Here is a 20,902-nt window from a genome sequence, read left to right on the forward strand (position 1 = left end):
AAACGAAAACCAGCCTTCCAAATCAAGCCTCTCAAATCCACCCGTATCTTTGTAGCAAACCAGCGCGCGAAAGGAAACTGTGTATTTAAATGGTGTAGCGAACACTCTACATGTCTCCTAGTTATCAACGTCGAACACGAAATCTGATCTCATGTTTCCTGGTAAAGCTTAAGTATGCTCGTGCTCGCTTTGTGAATCCTCGAGTCGCTTTGAATGTTCTCCGCAGTTATCAACATTTCTGACTCTCTATTGTATTGGCTTTGGTTTCGCATGTGAGGATTCAACCATCCACACCAAACAGTATTCTATGGAATTTAAGAGAGAATAATAGCTACATTTCCAATATCCTCTTCTCATCAGTACCATATTTTAGAAGAGACGCTGTTCTACTGCCCTTCCATATCCCATAATCGAGTTATCTCAGCCATGGGTTATGTTTTTCTCAAAGCTGTGTATTTGTTGATCTGCGAAATAGTATACGTAAATTCCTTCCCCTAACCTCCATTTTCTTCTTCCCAATTCAACTGCAAACTCTCCCCCCGATATCTTCATGCCTATTCTTCAACCAGAATAATAGGCTTCCCAGCCAATAAGCCGAATAACAAGCAAGGGTTATGCAAACTCAAGGCCCCGCAGGATATATGTATGTTAGAGTTGGTCGAAGATTTGCGTTTCATTTAGCAATGGATGTCCCCTATATGCTAGATGTATGTATATATCCCCTAAAGGAGCTACACATACACAACACCAGCTAGCAATTTCACACCTCATCTTCTATTCCCCATCACCCACCTTCTAACCCTTTATAATCTCACTACCACCCTCCCCTTACTCACGTCAACCTTCACCACGAGTCAAGTAAAATATCAATCTTGAGTCACAACTCTCCGCGCATCACATCTCAGCGAGAATTATTCTTTGTTATCATTATCATTTCATAAACCCAGGAGCGTTGCACGAGCATTTAAAATAATTAATGCACATCAATAGGACTTAATGCAAGCACCAACAAAATCTATTATGCAAACCATCAATCTTTTCATTTCATTACTCGACTTCTATCAATCAACACTTCTTAGAAATTAGGTCATTGCGTATACGCAATACATCATCACAACTCACTCAATCACGAAACACAGATACCACACCCAGGAATCACACACATGAAAACGTGAAGTTTACAATATCAATTGATTTGTTCATAAATGCATTCAAGACATCTAAGATCATCTTATCTCATCCATCCCTTTGTGATCCCAGTCCATTCTTCATCCTTCATTCTTCATTCACCCATTCTCATCTTCTTTTCCTTCGAAACCCTTTCCATGCTCAAAAATCTCATTTCATGTTCAGATATCCCATGCGTGCATTCACCACCACCCCATCCTGAAAGTTTTAGCCATAATACAATTTTGGGTGGCTGCAAAAAGAATCTAAAGCAAAATTCAGTACTAGGCTTTAAAAGAAAGACTTCTCATGAACGCCATGGCAGGAATATGGAAAGACCCCAAATGCTAATAAACAAATCTTCAGCTTGAAAATTATGAGCAGATAGACCCAGAACTCCCGAAAACCATATGCATATTCTTTTTTTAGGCAATGTTGATACATTAAAGAAGGAAAAGAAAAATCAGTTGTTTCCACCACGAGGAGATCTATATTGTATTAGCACTTGGACATTGACTCAGACGAAAGTTGGTTTGACTTACGTTGGAGAAAAGTTGGGAGAGGTAGGAGAGTAAGAAGGACTGGTTGGAGAATATTTTGGAGAAGTGCTGTTGCCTTGATGTTGGGGTGAAGACGGGCTCCAATTTGGAGAGGTTGGAGAGTATACAGGACTGGTTGGCGAGAGACCTGAGCCTGGAGACACCTTATTTCCAGCATAGTTTGGACTGGTGGGGCTGTAATTTGGAGAGGTTGGTGAATAGGAGGGGGATGTTGGACTGTACGAAGGGCTAGTTGGCGATCCATGGATATTTGGAGAGGTTGGCGAGTAGTTTGGTGACGTGGGACTGTACGAAGGCGAAGTCGGAGACACGAAACTTGGACTAGTAGGGCTATAAGCAGGAGATGTGGGTGTAAACGCGGGGCTAACAGGCGAGAAGCGAGGCGAAACAGCATATCCAGGGCTTGCACCACCTCCCATCATTGGCGAAGTTGGACTGTAACCAGGACTGGAAGGAGAAAAGTTTGGCGAAGATGGAGATGCGTTGAAAGGACTGGTTGGGGAATAACCACCACCTGGGCTTCTAGAACCAGCTGCATAGGGACTCATGCCACCAAGGCCACTATACTCAGTGGCAAAGCCGCTTGGTGTGTCAGAGCCAGCACTTTGAATAGGTGAGAATTGAGCTCCATAATCGGGTGTACCGAGATAGCCACCCTCATTGAGTGGAGATTGGCCATCGTAAGGAGTTGCAGCACCACCTTCACTACCCTTAACAGGAATTCCTGCCATAAGACCCATTCGGCTGTTGTCAGAGATAACAGTTTCAAGCATCTTTGGATCGAGCAATACATCCATCTCTCCAGTTCCCATAGGAGCAAGCTGACCAAGCATAACGTTTTCAGAAATACCACGGCAGTCGTCCAATTCACCTACTGCGGCAGCTTCGAGCAAAATCTCCACAGTCTCTTCGAAAGAACATCTCATCAGAGCTCCTGTGTCTGCGCGATTGATACCGTGACGAGTGATAGCCATCAAGTGACCACGCGAAGTCATAATGTCAGTAAGAAGGGCCAGATGGCGATGGTTGACATAAGAACCATCGAAAGCCAACACCATGGTCAATTCGCGCATCAAAGCGGATCTAGCAGCTTCAATACCGAAGACCTCAAAAACCTGAATGAAATGATTGGAATAGGTTCGTCGAGGATCAACTCCTGGTACAATCAAAACGTCCTTCAACGAAGTTCCACTGGTGTCAAGGTACCATTCTTCACAGTCCTTATCCTCTCTACTTGCAACCAATCTACCGTCAGGTTTCTCGAAGAGTTTGACATCCTTGTTCAAGAAAGCTCTGTCGATACCTAGAACACCACGAAGAGTCAAAGTATCGAGAATGTGTGCCTCAAGACGCTTAAGCATAATGTCTTCTTCGATGTCGTCATCATCGTATTTGGAGTCGCTCTGCTTGATCATTCTGATACGAATGACCTGCTGCTCGGCGTTGTTGTCGCTGAAGATGACAGCCAAATCCTTAGGGTAATTTTCCTTGATCTTGATAGCGACATCATCAACCTTCAGACCCTTATCCAACATCTTTTGACGATCAAGAATAAGACGAAGAAGCCATCTGGATTGGTTATCTGGAGAATCGTGATGCTCTTCAGGAATGATGAAATAAGACTCGACCATGTCAACATCGTCCTCGATGGTAGTAGATTGAATGTCAGGGTCGTGGTAGATCTCGGTAGCATAAGTAACGGAGCGCAAGGTGGTATGCTCAACAGCACTACGCAATAACTTGGCAGTTTCTTGATTGGCATTAGCCCCGTCTTGATAAACAATCATGGACGGTGTCTTGATGTTTGGAGCAATATTCAAAATTTCCTTGAGACGCGGGACACCAAGGGTAACGTTCTTAGACGAAATACCAGTGAAATGGAAGGTATTCAAGGTCATTTGTGTGGCTGGTTCACCAATAGACTGCGCAGCAAGCACACCAACCATCTCACCGGGGTTGACCAAAGCTCTAGTGAAACGACTCTCAAGCTCACCAAGGATGTGTTCAAACGCAAGCTTGTTGAGGTGCATACCGAGTGCAATGCGTTTATAAGCAAGACGAGATCGGAATTGAGCCTTGATAAAGATTGTGGCATTATATTGAGCTTCAACGGAAAGTTCGTCAGTACCACGGACGATGATCATGCGATCAAGTAATTGTTGAACTCTTGGAATGACATCTCTAGGGTGCAAGTCACTACGCTTTCCGTCATCGGTCTTGAATAATCTCTTTGCGCTGTCAATAATACGAATGATATTCAATGGAAGTTGGAAGTGGTCGTCATCCTTCTCCTTCGTTCGGGAGTGTACAAAATCTCGGAGGAGTCTTCTGTCTTCTTCGAGAGCAGCAAACTCTGTATCAAGGAGTTGCTGGGTCTCGAGGTCTCCGTAAAGTTCGTTTGCGTGCTCCAAGACATCGGTTGAGATACGCTCAGACATAACTTCAAGTTTGAAGAGGTCATTGAATGCCTTATTACTGATGTTGATATGATCCATTTTCTGGTTCTCGAAAATGACACCATCGAGACCATCCTCACCATAGACGAATTGAACAATATCACCGAGCGAGTTACGGACAGTGCCGTCATATTTAGCCATGACATCCTCAAGAGCTTTGACGAGACGACGTTGAATGTATCCAGTTTCTGCAGTCTTGACTGCGGTATCGATCAAACCTTCACGACCAGCCATGGCGTGGAAGAAGAACTCCGTTGGGGTGAGACCTCTCAAATACGAATTCTCAACAAAACCTCTGGATTCTGGCGAATAATCGTCCTTGGTGAAATGTGGAAGAGTACGATATTTGAAACCAAAAGGAATACGTTTACCTTCGACAGATTGTTGTCCTACAAGGGCAGACATCTGAGAAATATTGATAGTGGAACCTTTAGAACCAGAGCGGGCCATTTGTACAGCATTGTTGATATCCAACAAACCATCCTCGGTCTTTGTACCAGCTGTGTTACGAGCCTCGTTCAAAGCCTTGGAAACTTGGGATTCGAAGGTTTCACGAACGTTCATACCAGGAAGGGATTCAAGTTCGTTACTGGTAGCCTTCTCGACAAGCTCTGTGACTTCGGCCTTCTGTTTGGCAATAGCCTTCTCGATTTGTTCAATTGTCTCCTTGTTGGGAATAGTGTCACCAATACCGATACTGAAACCATTGTGAAGAAGCCAATAATTTATGACTCGTTGACAGCCGTTAAAGAAAGCCATTGCAGCGTCTGGACCCTGCTCGTTGAAAACAATGTGGACAATACCGTTTCCAGAGGCACCGACGTTCTTCTTAGCCATCAGACCATACATAAGCTGTCCTTCTTGGATCAAACAACCGTCATCGTTCAATGGCGCGTGTAGATGCTCTTTGTCCTTGCTGGCATTGTAGGAATTCACGATCTTAGGAATGATCAAACTGACAATTTGCTTTCCGGTCCATCTGGGGCGTGGCTTGAGAATAGCTGGCTGAGGAATGACACCGTCCCAATCTGGAACCCACAACAAGATGTTCATCAAATGTTCTTTTGTGATGAAAACATCTCTTCTGCAGATTTTGTAAACACCAGCAAGTGTATCTTGAACGATACCCATGAGAGGACCGTTTCTCTGAGGCGAAACAATATTAAGTGGCACCATACAAAGATTCATGACCTCAGCACGAGTCTCGTAAGTTTGCGGAACATGCAAGTTCATTTCATCTCCATCGAAATCTGCGTTATATGGCGAAGTAACAGACAAGTTGAGACGGAAAGTGGAATAAGGCATAACTCGAACTCTGTGACCCATCATAGACTCCTTGTGCAAGGATGGTTGACGATTGAAGATAATGAAGTCACCATCAACGATATGTCTCTCAACCTTCCAACCATACTCAAGTGAAATTGCACCTGCGCGCTTGTGATGGCGAAGATCAATACGCGTACCATCAGATCTGATGACATATTTGGCACCAGGGTGCTCATCCGGGCCATTCTTGACAAGTTGATGCAATTTATCGATGTTCAATGGTGTAACGGTCTCTGGATATGTGAGGATTCTTGCGATACTGCGAGGAACTCCAACCTCATCAAGAGAAAGGTTGGGATCACCAGTAATGACAGTACGGGCAGAGAAGTCGACACGCTTTCCCATCAAATTTCCACGAAGACGACCTTCCTTACCCTTGAGACGAGCACGAATAGACTTGACAGGTCTACCTGACTTCTGCAGTGCGGGTGGTTGACCGGCAATATCGTTATCCATGTAAGTTGCGACGTGATATTGTAACAAAGTTTCAAAATCCTGCAGAATGTGCTGAGGCGATCCTTCCTGTTGTGCTTGACGGACATTACCATTGGCACGAATGATATCACCCAACTTGTAGGTCAAATCGTCCTCTCCTCGCATACCTTGACCAGTACCATCCATGGAAATACTTGGTCGAACGGGCGGTGGTGGTACTGGAAGAACAGTGATGACCATCCACTCAGGACGAGCATAATCTGCATTCAATCCGACATCCTGAATTTCAGCAGTTGTCATGCTGCGAAAGACGTTGAGAGCCATTTCCGGAGTGATTTGTCTCTTATCAGGTTGTACAGCCTCTCCATCTTCATCCTTGGGTGCCTTCCATGTACCCCACAGAGCCAAAGCAGTTTGACGAACTTCGGGCTGAATATTACCACATCCTCCATGCGATTTTTTGGCAGCTTCTTTTGGATCTCCATTGAACTCCTCTTCGTTCATCTGTACATCACTCTCACAAACCATCTTGACCTTGCAGAGCTTCCATATAGCTTCGAATCTGCGCTTGGGATCACGAATGGAAACAGCTGCCTTGTAAGCTGGATTGCTCTGATATTTTGATGTTAGCATCAAGGCACATGAAACAAACCACCTCAAGTAGGTAGCAAACTAACCCTGTCTAGTTTAACTTTACCACAGTTGTGGCAGACCATTTCCAAAAGCTTCTTTGTCTTTTTCAAGAAACCAGGATGGTAAACAGGTTTGGCCAATTCGATGTGGCCAAAATGACCAGGACATTCCGACATATTTTGATCACAAGTAGCACACTTAAATTGTCTATCGATAGACCCGAGTCGGGGATCATTGAGACCTTGCTCTCTCGGCTTCATCTTACTTTCATCCATGGTCTCGGGGTACAAAATATGACAGACACTCATATTTTTGATCTCTTCAGGAGAGAAGAGACCAAACTGTATCTCCTGGATAGTTCGCAAAGGCGCATCTGAATGCGCAAAATTAAGATTCGCCATATTGGCGGTTGTTGATATTTATTAAGAAATTGTTGTAAAGGTTGAAGGTCAAATCGTAAGTGTGGCAACGAGCGGTATAAATAGAGATCAACCACTGTACCGAAACGTTGCGACGCGATTTTTATCTCGAAAATATGTTTTTAGTAATTCGCAGAGGGAGCTGTATCGAAAAACAAGCAAGTCTATGTGCAAAATGGATAGGATGTTGATATTGCGATCCAGAGGGAAAGGCCAGGCCTTTGGCCTGAAGGACAATTTTCGATTTCTCCGACCGGACGACTCGACCGAACTGGTGATGTTGTCAATAAAAGAGTGTGTACAGTTTCTTCCTCTTTAGAAAGACCAGCAATGAGGAATCCACGTCTTTTGGTGCGATTCCACAAATTGTCGTATTGTTGTTGATGGTGGTGGATGGGGTTCGTGAGGAGGAGGTTCCTTTGATCTGTCGCGAAAGAAAGCTGATTGATGAGGCTCCCGGATAGCCGATTAACTTAATACAGTTAGTTGATAAATGTATTATTGTGAGCCAATCATATCCGAGATGTGGCTGATGAAATTGTTTCAAACATTCACCCCGAAAAGACTCATTCAGTCTATGAATCAAAAAGGAGAGGAAATCAACCACCTGAGAAAGTTCAAAGAAACGTAAATTTTGTTCTTGAGTGAAGTTCTTTGATGCAGTACCTACCACCAATGAATTAATTATACGGTGCTCATCCTCATCATCAGCCCGCTTCAACTCTAACTTTGAGCTAGTACAGTATCTATCTAGGTACAGTACACTTGAAAATCATACTAGAAATGGCACATCTATACCTACAAGGCTTAACGGGACGAATAAGTATGATTTCCTTCTTTGGTGGATTCTCTTCCACTAGGCCTATTCAATTATTTGTGATTCCGTTCCTATGCGTATCTAAGTAGAACTTTGCTTCGAGCCTCGCCTCTCCTTTTACCCGAGTTACCCCCCTTGGTTCAGTCCATTATTCCACCCTCATCTACCTGTACTCCGGATCTAAGATTTATAGTTAAGTCTCAAGTTATTACCACTCAAACAGTATTGCACTCAATAGTTCTTCAGCAATAGTTGCCCAGGTGGCTAGCAGAAGCTTTGAAAAGTTTGAGCTTCAAATTGGAGGTCCTTCCAATGTATTGCCTGCTTGATGCAAAATGCCGTTGTTTGCTTTACAAACCAAAATAGACAATTACAGGTAACAGAGCAAGTGCTTTGATGCTGTTTGATGTTAGATTACAACTATCTGCTACAAAAGTCATTCGGATTTGATATGATATGATTGACTCAATTTCAGAGCTAGATTCAGTCAAACATGCACATTCACCAAGGGGATTCCAGTACTACTGTGAGATAGGATACGATTATCTCACCCTCCAAGTGGATCTCTGGGTGACTGATCAGACGTTCTAATTGTCAGATACAGTCTAGAGATTTGTTACTTATGGATACAGCGTGGATATATATCTTGTCACTCGTCACTTCTGTATGGCAGGCTCAAGCTCAGAAAGAAAACAGTCTATAATTCATTATCATGATGCCCAGATTCCCATGACCAGAGCTTCGTTGCACCGATTTCGTTCACAACATGCCTATCCCATTTGCTTTGTTCAATTTGCCACCTATTACCTTTTCCAATCCATCCAACCATCCAATCCATCCACCCAGCCATAAATCAGTTATGCCCACCATTCCATGTCACCATATCACTCCCATTTTCCACCATTCTCTATTTCATCGTAACAATCTCTTCCGCACTTGTTGGATGAATGGCCACACAAGCATCAAAGTCTCTCTTCCTGGCCCCCATCTTAACTGCCACCGCAAACCCCTGCAACATCTCTCCAACCCCAAGTCCTATCAAATGCAATCCCACGATCTTCTCTTCCTCACCCTCGCAGATGATCTTAAACTCAGTTGGTATACCTTTCTTCTCTTCTGGCGGAAAGAAATCATAAAACATAGCTGCGAACTTCGTATGATAAATTTTAAGATTGCCAGCTCCATATTTTTGGAGAGCTTCTGGTTCTGTAAGACCGATAGTACCGACCTCAGGGTGGGCAAAGACGACGGTTGGGATGAGCGAGTAGGAGAGTGCGGACTGAGAAAATTGAGAGGGCCCGAAAAGTCGGTTGGAGAGCTGTCGACCAGCTGCTATGGCGACTTTCTACATGTTAGATACTCTTCCGTCTCATTGTATCCAAGCAAGGGGAAAAAACAATACATACCAGGTGTAAGTTCCATCTGACCCGTCACATCTCCCAAACCGTAAATCCCTTCCACATTGGTGTTCTGAAATCCATCTACCCGAATGTACCCCTTATCATCCGTCAGCACTCCCACAGCCCCTAAATTTAACCCCTCCGTCTCTGGACTCCTCCCCACCGCCCAAAGCACTTCATTAACCATCAAACCTTTCCCATCATCCCCATCCCACCTCAGATTCAACACCTTCTCCTCACTCTTCTTCTTCCCACTCCACATTTCCACTCTCGCAAACCCCTTATATCCTCTATGAATGATAACTCCCGCTTCCTCGTATGTCCTCGTCATCGTCTCCGAAATCATAGGATCGAATTTTCGCAATATCTTCTCTCCGCGTATAAACAAATGGACTTCAATCCCACCAATAGCATTCAACATTCCCGCCATCTCAACTGCTATATATCCTGCTCCCACCACAGCAATTTTCTTAGGCAATTCCTCAAGTCCAAAGAACCCATCACTAGTGATACCAAAATGGGCGCCGGGAATCTTCGGCACAATGGGTTTGCCGCCGGTAGCTACACAGATGTGTTCAGATTTGAATGTTTCAACACCACTTCCATCTTCCAATTCCACAGTAATGGTTTTTGAAGCGACGAATTTGGCGGTTCCACGAACGAGAGTTATTCCCTCGCGTGCCCAGTTAGTTTCGTAACTACGGTTTAGACTGGCGATGTTTGCATCGCGTTTCGCTTTAAAAGCGGCGTAGTTGAAGGGGATATTGGAGGTAGTTTCATAGCCGTAGTATTGGCTAGCACGGAGGGCTTCAGCCATGGAAGAGAAATTCCAAGTGTGTTTTTTGGGGACGCAGCTGTGCTGTTGTCAGTACGTGCAGCATATGAGTTTTGGTCATAAGTACATGAACAGAATGTAGACTGAAAAGCATATGCAAAAACGATTTATCTTCAAATTGACTAGAAAAATAGGAAATGATCGGATATTAAAGAAATCAAACAGCCACTGCTAGATATGGAAAATGCTATCGATATAATCCTCGTTTCACTCGAGATAATTTCGATATATGATCTCAAGTCATTTGGCTCAACTTGCTCCAATTTTCTCAAAATAAGACTCATGAAATTCCATTTCAACTTGCTCATAACGCAAAAAAGAGCCCTCGAGAAACTCACCCAACATTAACACAAGTCCCACCGCTTTTCCCCTCCTCCACCAGCAAAACGTTCTTTCCCCACCCCCCTTTTTCCCTTGGTCCCGCCGCTCTCCTCGCCGTCCCACTTCCACCACTTCCACCCCCAATAACAATATAATCAAACTCCTTCGCCTCTCCCTTCCCCGTAGTCGCCAACTCCGACATCTTCCTTGATAATCCCGCTCTCGAAATTGGGAGCGCCGATTTAGCTACTGCTGAAATAGCTGATAACGTCGTTGCGGATTCTGAGCTTGATGATTGTGTGCTAGTACCGGAACTATATGTATTTGTAGAGACGGCTATGAGATTTGTCGGGGGTACAAGAGATGTTGTTTTTATTGTGAGAAGAGGAGGTAGGGGTTTTGACAACATGGTGAGAAAGGATTCTTTATCACGTTGTTTATATAAGACAATGTAGAGTGAGGGGTAAGTCCCTGGATGCAGCCACCCCTTAAGCAAAGATGTGATAGGAATGTAAGACGGGTGAATGAGACTGCAGTGTGGTTGGAGGATCAGGAATGAAAAAGGTATGTGTAAGCGATTTGCAGGATTCGAGGCGTTTTTTATACAACCAAAGAGTTTCGCACTGTTTCGAAGAACTAGAAATGGGAGATTCATGTCTTGTATAAATACTTTATGCAAAAATTGTGAGATAAGATAACGAAGAGAACTGCTGGTTGAGCTTATTGCTAGATTATTTCATTCTTAATGTGTAAGCTATTAATTGGTTGACGGCTGCATATGATATGCAAGTCAGTAGAGTACCCACCGAAAACATATCTTTCCCACCTTAAACTCCAGACCACATACTTGCCTAAAAACGCCATTTATCGAATTTTTTAGAAGGATGCATGATTCAACGTCTTCTACCTTTCTTTCTTCGAGGCTGTTCATCTGCACTGCCGATTGCTTCCGAATCAAGCTGGTAATTGCGTCCATCTGAGGGACTTTTCCTTCTCATTTCACCCCTTCCTACAGCTACAAACTCTTCTTCGCTCTCGGTGTCATCCCCGTCGAGTTGTACTGGCATCCTGAATGCATTGTCTTCGTCGATCACATCCCCCTTGATTGGTTCAACCGTTAGAACATCTATATCGTCGTCCTCAGCATCTAATCTTCTTTTGTGAATCTCCTCCTGTGGATGAATATCAAATTCATCCTCTCTCTCAATATACTCAACATTCTCCTCGACTTCAGCGAAGTCCGGTGCTAGAGCCGACCATCTTTGCTGCGGAACAATGGACCAAATATGTATTCTTCCCGACTCCAAGCCACAGGCCGCAATCATAGGCTTGTGAGGATGCCATTCCACCACTCCATGCTCTTCCTTTGGTCCTTCCAGAATCTTTACCAGACTTCCGTGATTTCTCTCCCATATATAAATATCGTGATTGTTGAATGTTGAAGCCGTTACATATTCCCCCGTTGCACTAAATGCTACATGATTCCAACTCAGCCTATTCACCACATCTTGAAATTTGTGCTCGACTTCAATATCTATCGTGTCAGGGTCCAGATCCTCAGCTGACAAATTTGGTATCTGGATTGTCCTAATAATTCTGTCCTGAGCATTGACTACCACGTCTCGCCCAGAAGTTGTAAGCCGCATATAAAGTAACACGCCGGTGCACAATTTTGTGGAGTAAATAACCGTCCTCGTAGCAACTTCTATTATGTTCAGCCATCCCTTGTTAGTACCTGAAAGTATGTGATCTCCCGAGGCGGTGAAAATCGCGACCGTTGTGGTTTGTGGTGCGATCGGTTTCGATTCGTCTTCTCCATATACTGTTCGTTTTTTAATTGTAGAAGGTAGGATGTATTTCACAACTTGAAGGTTTGTAAGATCTACTAGTAGAGGCGGATCTTCGAACAATGAGACCAATATCTTCAAACTAGCACGCGTAGAAAGAGTTAGTCGCTGTCCTGAAGACAAACTAAGAACGATATTTCTCGACTCACTGTGTCCAAGGATGAAATTCTGCCAAATATACCGGTGCCTCAAACCGTACAGTCCTCAGAATACTCCCGTCCATCAAATCCCAAACAATAGATGTCCAATCTTGACTCGACGTGAGTAGAAACCTACCATCGCGCGACCAACTTAGCGATTGCACCTGTCGTGTATGTCCTTTGAGCTTCCGTGCTATGCCGTTGGTCTCAACGTCAAAAATCACGACTGTGCCATCAGTGCGCCCTGCGGCAAGAAAATCGCCTTTGCGATTGAAGCGCACGCAGGAAGCATGGCCACTGCGAAGGGTGAGTGTGGATGATTCGGGATAATCTTGTGCAAGAACAAAAGGATCAGTTAGTGACAGATTCATAATGCTGGTATCGAGAAGTGAAGAGTCGCAGAAGTTCGAGATGCAGGATGAGGGGATCTCAGCCTCGTTTTATAAAGACCAACAAGGCTGACAAGCAGGCGCGATCAGCAATATTTAAGCGTGATACTGATACGTGAATTGGATTCTGATGATGATTTTGTACAAACCCTTGATTTGTGAAGGATTTGAAGATCATGGCACGTCTCTTTTATCAATATTGACCGTTGAAGATAAGTCGCACGAGGTAATAAGGTCACCGTCCATTGAAGCTTCAAGGGACACTAGCCAAGTTTCACACAGTCAGCTACCTACTCGTAGCTACGCAGCTATTTTTACTATTTTTCCATGCAAGATTGACACTCAAATAAGTGTGCTGTTGGGAAAACAGGTCTCAAGAAAGGTAGGTACATTCAATTAGTGATTTCCACTGATTTACAGAGATTATAACACGCAAAAATCAATATATTTCGCTCCAAAGTTCCCCATCATCTTCCACGCAATCATAAATCGTTACATTAGCATTAGAATGTTTCCTTCCTATCATACAGCGCTTGCTTTCAAATCCATCTAGTATTTCATGCATCCATTCTTGCAATTGGTGTATCCCGGGAACTTGGAGAATTGACTTTGATCAATGCCTTGTAATTGCGGGCAGCCCAAGCCACCAAGCTGTTGAGTAACAACATCGGTAAATGGCTTTATAGTATTCGCGAGATTCCCAATAGCACCGCCAACAATATCCGGGAGCGCTGCTTGTGAGGCTTGGAAAACGAAACATTCTAAGTTGTTTCCCTCGAGCAAGGATCCAGTTTGAAAGACACCCTTAGTCAAAGATCCAAGATTGACAGGTGCAAAAGTGTTGGGCGATCCCATGTTTCCACCAATATCAAGAAGAGGTGGATATTGCAAAGCAAAATCAACAACATCGGCAAGGAAACCAGCGATAGTATACTCATCACCGATAGCTCTCTTGTACCAATTGTCTGGAATACGTTCATTGCCGACTTTATATTGAAAGCTGCCAGACTCGCCTGTGATGGCAAAGAAGGACATCAAATCTTTCTTAGTCAATGAGCCCTCCGGAAATTCTGCAGACTTGTTGGACATCATTCGGACTGGGAAATTATAGCCGGCGGGAGAAACGAGAACTCCCGCAAAAGGCGAAGAGAAGAAGTAGGGGTTGGTTGTAATAGAGTTATTGAAGCGGTCAATTCTGAAGTCGAGAAGCTTCTGATATTGTTCGTCGGCACCAACACCCTCGACCAAAGCATCGTAGTACTTCTGAAATAGTGGAACTTCAAGATTGTAGGATTGTCCAGCTAACCAAAGATCCGGGCGAGTTGGAGAAGTGTCAGATTCGTACTTATTGTGGGAGCCAGAAATGCCTCGAGGAGTTCCAGTAAGACCCAAAAGATTGCCCAAGGGAAGGCCAACTTTAGCTGTTGGTCCACCAATTGACCAAGCTATAAGATGTCAACATTGGTACACGAAAGGAGACACTCAAACATACTTAGCAAGTTGCCATCAAACACGGCGCCAAAAACAGCAAGAAACGTTCCAAGGTCCAAAGACATGCCGAATGCCCTATTGGTACCATCGATAAAGTCGCCTATAGTACCTACTCCGCTGTGGGGGATGTATCCATGATTCGCGGCAGCATTCAATCCTGGACAAGGTCCTCTAACGTCTCCTGCGCCGAAGTTTGGTGGCACAAAAGCATACTTTCCTGTCGTGCTAACGTACTGCGATGCAGCATCGAAACTGGCTCTCTTTTGAAGTGGGTCACGAGCAGCTGTACTTCGCTTGCCAAGTTGAGATTTCGCGAGTCTTTCGGCATGTTCGGCAGCCAATCGAGGATACGCGGCGACTTCAGTCGCGGTAAATGCCAGTAGGGCAACAATAGTTGCTACCTTCATGGTTGTATGTTTATGTTGAAGTCTATGAATTTTTGATTTGATGAGGAAGATATGAGGTAAATGAATTGATGAAGGATGGAGTTGTTGTGAGTACGAGGTTGTTAAGAAAAAGGAGAAGGGAAACCAAGGCACTTATATTTCCATATCCTCACACTTGAATATCTCCACAGAATCGACAACACAGCAGACATTCCTCAGCTCCGAGAACCAGGCCGACATATAAGAGGCAGTTGATTTGCTTTCTCTCGCCTAATTAGACCAGGACGAACGATGAATTCATCGCAATATTCACTGAGAATCGATGTCCACAAAAGATTGACACGGGCACAAGTAGTCTAAATCTTCATTTTAATGTTGATCTCTTGGAAAATAAGATGGGGGGCCTGCACTACAGGGCCACAACAATCAATGGCTGGCACATTAGTGCCGCTGACGTCGAATGGCTATTTGGACGATCACCAGACGGAAAGGGATATTTGGGGTAAGGCATATAAGCGTATATGCTAGATGACGCCCGAAATATAGCGCCAAGCGCCTGGGGTCGAACATTTTTATATCAAATAAGTTTTGAGCGGCAGATGTAAGGACGGTAAAGTAGTGCAGTGCGGATCTTCTGAGCCAGGTCTTGGTGCGGAAGCATCTTTCCAAAGTTTCGATTTGCCAGTCCATTCAATCGAATTGAGAAGATGTTAAAGAAACATGTTTAATATCGATTTCGGAGACCAAATGGAATCCAATGGCTGGCAGTTTAAGATCAAATACACTCAACCTGGACTAACAATCAGTCGGAAGTAGATGCATCATACAGCTTTCGTTATTACTTATAAAACCGTGTAATTGTGATATTCAGAGAACTATTTGATATTTTGTTGCCCATTTGACGAGGACATGGATGGCACACAATACACTAATGTTATTGAGTTTACTCTCGACGTACGGAGATACTTCCGATGATGTATGCAGGGTATGAAGGACGGAACCTAATTATCTTTCATTGCCACTCCTTACAATGAAGATCACAGGATAAGGGGCGTAAATCACCCAGCCAGGTAGATCACTAGATAGGTTTTAGTAAGATGGGGGTTGAAACTTAATTCAGTGAGGTGAGGAGAGAACGCCCAACAATTCAAATACTCTATTCTTCCGAGGTCCATTCTAGTGTCTCCATATAATAACCTCAAGCGCAAACGTCTCCTGGCTTAGCCTAGTGATCACTCCAGCTTAACGTCAAGCGAATCTAAATATCAATCACGAGAACTCAGAAACACAAACAGTGCCTGGTAACATGACATTCATGAGGTATGTTTGAATTGTTTATGAACCCCAAAATTTACAAGGTAGAAATAGAATGCTAGATTGTAGCAGATCTCTCAACTATGAAGAACTGCCGTTGCGGAAATGAATGATGTTTCGGCCTGCTGCCATGCCGTCCATCTCCATACTTTTTCAATTTCCAGTAGTTACCGCTGTCTCCTTGATGGCACCTACAATTTTCCGCTGCACCTATAGCATCAATTTATAGAAGATATCCGAGGCTATTGAAAAGCATAGCCCCCTCGGTCTTTTCTTCTTCTTTCAAAATCCACTTTAATTCATGCCATTGCAAAATGTCTAATAGTTAAGACCAATAGACTGGACGGATATGAACTCTTGAGTCCAGCATTCCAAATTATTTTGATTGAATCATTTATCAGAAGCCAGGAATTGAAGGCTTTCGATTCTCGGGTCACACTGCAGTCTGCCGAACCCCTACGTCGTCGTTCTTCCAATAGTGCACAATTCAATTACTGCTTTGACTCTGATGACGAAATACTTAGTTCAATTCGGGATAAATTGTCAAGTGCCAAAGATGAAAGGTCTAGGGGAATTTCTTTCCCGGAGTTTAATAACAACCTTAGATTGTGGGGGTTCTCGCTAACCTTAAGCGTCTGTTCGCATTCCTAATCGGAGCAGGTTGTCCACTTCACACTTCCCAATCTGACGAATGTGGCTTTCCCTTATATCAATTGAGAATCAAAGGTCCAATTTACAGTTTATGCTTGTATATTTCCGACGCTAGCTTTTGAGACTTTAACACATCGAGCCACGCTGTAAGCCGCAAGGTGTAGCGCAGATCTTTACCTGTAAATCCGATCATCCCTCAATACACCTCTTTAATGATGCTAATCACCACCACATACATTGAGCATCGTTGATGTGATCTCTCATCAAAAATTGAGTTGAATCTTTTCTGGTGCACCCCTCGGCAATCCTCAGATGAGATTGATGCCTCTTCCTGCAGAACATCGATCCTCGTGATGCGCCCAAAGATCTGCAGATCCGGAACGCCAGTGGAAACCTAGATATATGCTTCATTTTCGGCATCTATACAGGATATGGATAGAATTTTGCACATAAATATGGATCTACCCTTCGTCCATGTATTATCAATATTCTCATTAGACTCTACTTCGTTAAACTTTGTTTAGTATTGCCGTGAACACTATCCATTGCACGATCTTCAATCATTACAAACAACCTATCATACTAATTTTCACTATGCATACTAAGAACCTTCTTGTACTCTTTGCCCTCACAACCTCTATTTTTTCTGCTCCCATACCGTCTCCTAGATTCTCAAGTCTTGGTTCAGCCTTCGGTAACTTGAATTGGAACGGCGCGGGCAACTCTGTTGGCAATGGGAACAAGGGTAATGGGAATGATGTATGTATTTCTTGTAATTTTCGAGACCTACGACTAATTATATGTAGAATGGTAATGGATCAGGATCAAATAATGGGAATGGAAATGTTTTTGGAAACGGAAATGCTATTGGGAGCGGAAACTCCGGTATCGACGTTTTGAAGCGTGGATCTGGCTCGAATATTTTGGGCAGTGCTTTTGGAAACTTGAATTCCAATGGTGGGGGCAATGCTGCTGGAAACGGCAACGCCCATAATGGTAACGGTGTATGTCTCCTTGCACTTTTTGGGTGACACGGCTAACCAGACGCCACAGAATGGCGTTGGATCAGGATCATACAATGGGAATGGTAATACGTTCGACAATGGGAATGCTATTGGGAGCGATAACTCAGGAATAAGCATCTTGAATCGTAGATCTGGTTCAAATATTGTGGGCAGTGCTTTAAGCAACTTGAATGGGAATGGCAATGACAATTCGTGAGTATTCCCTCTATCTAGCGTCTACAGGATCCCAGACTTCAGTCCAAGATTTAGAGATCTTTGAATGTCGAAAGTATATCGAACACTCAAATTATTCAGACTAGTGGATCCATCGTAGCATTTAGTCCATCTTCTTTTTCGTTCAATTCAATCTTGAACTTTTCACAATTCTCCAGATATCGAATCTTATTTAGCCTGCTAGTCTTGATTATCGAGTGCAATTTCCTTCCATCTCAAAGTACTCAAACTGACTCCAATAGTGCCGGAAACAAGAACTGGGGTAATGGAAACGGGAATGGAGATAACAGCGGAAGCTCGGATGGCAACGGCAACATTTTCGGAAACAAGAATTCTATCGGGTCAGGAAACTCAGGATTCAGCATCCTCAACAAGGTAAGGAGATCAAAACCCCCTACTCTATCATCATACGTCAACGGTGTATGGGTTGCTGCCATCGATCCCATTACCAATTCTCTATCATCATCTGGAGATGCCGCAAACACTGTTGGCACAGTTGCAGATACTTTGGGGGGCAATGGCGGTTCCAATACTGTTGGTTCTTCCAATTCGGGGAACGGAAATGGTAATGGCAATGGATCAGGTTCAAACAATGGGTAGGCTTATTCTACGCCCATCTACATCCAAACAACTCACTAATCCACTGTCTAGAAATGGCAATACATTCGGCAATGGCAATCAAATCCTTTCTAATAACGGCGGCGTCAACGTCGATCCCACTATCAACTTCACATAGATGGCAATTAGCAAAAACCAGAACTAACACATCCACCCATCAGGTGCGTCGCCAATCCGACGCGGCCGATATAATTCCAGATCAAACAGTCACCGGATTTACCAAAGTAGGTTTTTATTGCTTTTAGTCTTCATTTCGCTTCAAATCCCTTGTAAAAAGCCCGCTAATTCCCGCCTAGGTTATTACCGAAGCTTTCAATAGCTTTCTCCCAACGGCTTTGCCAGACATAATCAAAGGTGCACTTACCGGTACCGAGTCGGATTTCGGAAAGGGACAAGTTGAAAAGCGCCAGTTGGTATTGACTGGATTAGGCGACGTTATTGCACAGGATGTTGCTGCCTTCATTCCTTAGATGAGGTTGTATTTTGTATATTGTATGATGCATATTGTATTGTGTCTAAGCGTCGAAATTGTATAACGAATCTGATAATTGTTACGAGTTAATTTTGTATATAATATGTTTTTGAAATATTTATACAGTGGCTTGCAAGTATTTATGGACTTTCGAATGTTCAAAGACTTCTGAGATTCCGAGCATTGAGTAGTTCTAACTTACAGAATTTCAAATATCGGTAGGTTATCAGATTTACCATTATGAAGTTTGAAATGAGACGCAGCTATCGAGTGCTTGTCATGCGTTGCTCATATTGTTCTACAGTCTTGTACTCGAGAGCTGAAGTAGAGATGTATAGAAAGCCACTTGTATTCCTAATTCTTTTGGAACTCTTTTGAGGATTTAGGGGTTTCCAAGATTGTATCGTCATATAACAGTTAAGTTTTACGTCAATGTATGGTATTGTAGTATAGAAAAAAAGAGTATGACGCTTTATGATTCTTGGTGAAAATATTAACGCGACGATTTTCTTGCAGGCTTGTAAATTTAATTCAAGTGTCGGATTTCTTTACTGTCCACGAAAATTGCAGATGTCCAAGAGTTTCGTCTCGCCAGTAGTCTCGAGCACCCAACTCCATCCCAGACTTTGCCACTTCCATTCCCAAACCCTTTAGCCTAACTGCACAACCCCTTCTAGTTCCACCTCCCCAAAAATTTCCACATCCCTCACTTCCGCAATTGCTTCCCCGCCCCGTGTCTCCGTCCCTCTACATTTCCTACAATCACACTCGAAGCCGTAAAATCTCTTCAATCCCATAACCCCATGTCCATAATCTACAGTGATTTCCTCTCCCACCTCGATAACTCTCTTACTAAAGTATTTCATTCTCCCTACCCCATCCGCATCCACCTCCCATCTATACTCTGCACTCGGCGTACAGGCATGATTAAATCTACTAGCCGTTTCGAAAACGCCCGTTGACAAATTTTCCACTTTACCCACTCCAAATCCATTACTATATAAAATACTTCTATTTCTGGATTCTCGAGGATTTGCGCGATAAGCATGTAAGGACAGGAACGCAGATTTGCGAGAAGAAGATAAGCCGGATACGAGATCATCAAGGGGATCAGTGCGTGTTCCCGTGTCGGTAAGAATGACGAGAGGTTGTTCGCTTAGGAGGAGAGTATTGGTTGGTATGGTACAGAGCGCGAATATACCCAGACCACCCTTTGGAGAAGTACGGATCTCGATGACGGCACCAATTGTTTCGGGGAGTCGAAGAGGGAGTTCCTTGGGGAGATTGGAGGGTGTGATGGAGGGATCGGAAGCGAGTGTCGCTGTCGAAATCGTGGGTATCGTTGACATAGTAGTAGTATCGCCCATCTTATTCATGCTCGATGATGATAGCGTTATGATCCTAGTCGGATCTAAAGAAGAAAATATTAGTAGATGTTCCCAGGCTCTTCAGGAATAACATTGCATCATGCTATGATAAAAAAGATGGTTTATGGATGATGCTGCCTTCAATTGTCATGAAGACTTGATGTTTACGAAAAGTGAATTTTTCAAAAACTTTTTTTTTTTTACCGCAGTGAATGAATAATTGGTGTGTTAAAATCATTTCAAACTTATAGTAAGAGATACGGCTCGTTAGTTTCAAGGATGAAGACTAGGCAGACGCAATAACGAGTATAGGAAAGTGGTTTAAGTGATGACAACACAAGTTGCCCTAGGCAACAGCAAAATCTGCAGTATTAGAATGTAACATATGGAGCGCCTGGACTCGGCAATCATCAGCCGAATATCATCTTCGGGATGCAGATTCGCTGGGGCTAGATGGCTCCATGGAGCCTGAAAGAAAGTGAGTTGAAATACGATTGTGTTCGGCTTCAGAGACCGAGGAAAGAACATGTCAGCGATCAACAAACCAAGAGCAACTTCAAGATAGCTATAAATTGGGAGTTGCTTCATTTCATGTAGCTCGCCTGCGTCGTCTCAGCATT

At 43.6% G+C, this 20,902-nt stretch overlaps 6 protein-coding genes across 7 annotated transcripts; 1 reads left to right on the top strand and 5 right to left on the bottom strand.

Annotated features, from left to right (window-relative positions):
• Positions 1 to 1,164: 1,164 nt before the first annotated feature.
• Bcrpo21 lies at positions 1,165 to 7,437 on the bottom strand. The gene is made up of 3 exons (XM_001548987.2): positions 6,622 to 7,437; positions 1,710 to 6,556; positions 1,165 to 1,655 (listed from the first exon to the last, which is right to left on the bottom strand). The coding sequence occupies exons 1-3, from the start codon at positions 6,976 to 6,978 to the stop codon at positions 1,631 to 1,633; spliced, it is 5,229 nt and encodes a 1,742-aa protein (XP_001549037.1). The 5' UTR covers positions 6,979 to 7,437; the 3' UTR covers positions 1,165 to 1,630.
• Positions 7,438 to 8,480: 1,043 nt separating this feature from the next.
• Positions 8,481 to 11,006, bottom strand: Bcglr2. The gene is made up of 3 exons (XM_024692840.1): positions 10,387 to 11,006; positions 9,220 to 10,067; positions 8,481 to 9,154 (listed from the first exon to the last, which is right to left on the bottom strand). Exons 1-3 carry the CDS (start codon positions 10,776 to 10,778, stop codon positions 8,721 to 8,723), a joined length of 1,674 nt encoding a protein of 557 aa, XP_024548622.1. The 5' UTR covers positions 10,779 to 11,006; the 3' UTR covers positions 8,481 to 8,720.
• A 71-nt stretch (positions 11,007 to 11,077) lies between these two features.
• Bcswd1 lies at positions 11,078 to 12,950 on the bottom strand. The gene is made up of 2 exons (XM_024692841.1): positions 12,366 to 12,950; positions 11,078 to 12,298 (listed from the first exon to the last, which is right to left on the bottom strand). The coding sequence occupies exons 1-2, from the start codon at positions 12,725 to 12,727 to the stop codon at positions 11,263 to 11,265; spliced, it is 1,398 nt and encodes a 465-aa protein (XP_024548623.1). The 5' UTR covers positions 12,728 to 12,950; the 3' UTR covers positions 11,078 to 11,262.
• Positions 12,951 to 13,073: 123 nt separating this feature from the next.
• On the bottom strand, positions 13,074 to 15,766 carry Bcprd2. Its single transcript, XM_001548991.2, has 2 exons — positions 14,238 to 15,766; positions 13,074 to 14,190 (listed from the first exon to the last, which is right to left on the bottom strand). Exons 1-2 carry the CDS (start codon positions 14,641 to 14,643, stop codon positions 13,295 to 13,297), a joined length of 1,302 nt encoding a protein of 433 aa, XP_001549041.1. The 5' UTR covers positions 14,644 to 15,766; the 3' UTR covers positions 13,074 to 13,294.
• Positions 15,767 to 16,567: 801 nt separating this feature from the next.
• Positions 16,568 to 19,040, top strand: BCIN_05g01460 (hypothetical protein). 2 transcript variants are annotated; one of them, XM_024692843.1, is made up of 6 exons: positions 16,568 to 17,346; positions 17,394 to 17,591; positions 17,641 to 17,804; positions 18,068 to 18,421; positions 18,477 to 18,667; positions 18,740 to 19,040. In XM_024692843.1, the coding sequence occupies exons 1-5, from the start codon at positions 17,182 to 17,184 to the stop codon at positions 18,559 to 18,561; spliced, it is 966 nt and encodes a 321-aa protein (XP_024548625.1). In that variant the 5' UTR covers positions 16,568 to 17,181; the 3' UTR covers positions 18,562 to 18,667; positions 18,740 to 19,040. The 2 variants fall into 2 exon arrangements, with proteins under 2 accessions (XP_024548625.1, XP_024548624.1); XM_024692842.1 differs by having other exon boundaries at positions 18,068 to 18,200; positions 18,605 to 18,667.
• A 340-nt stretch (positions 19,041 to 19,380) lies between these two features.
• Positions 19,381 to 20,487, bottom strand: BCIN_05g01470 (hypothetical protein). The gene has a single exon (XM_001548993.2). The coding sequence runs from the start codon at positions 20,289 to 20,291 to the stop codon at positions 19,566 to 19,568; it is 726 nt and encodes a 241-aa protein (XP_001549043.2). The 5' UTR covers positions 20,292 to 20,487; the 3' UTR covers positions 19,381 to 19,565.
• Between the last annotated feature and the right edge of the window lie 415 nt (positions 20,488 to 20,902).

The sequence above is a fragment of the Botrytis cinerea genome, chromosome 5 (genome assembly GCF_000143535.2).
Source record: "Botrytis cinerea B05.10 chromosome 5, complete sequence".
Classification (NCBI taxonomy): domain Eukaryota; kingdom Fungi; phylum Ascomycota; class Leotiomycetes; order Helotiales; family Sclerotiniaceae; genus Botrytis; species Botrytis cinerea.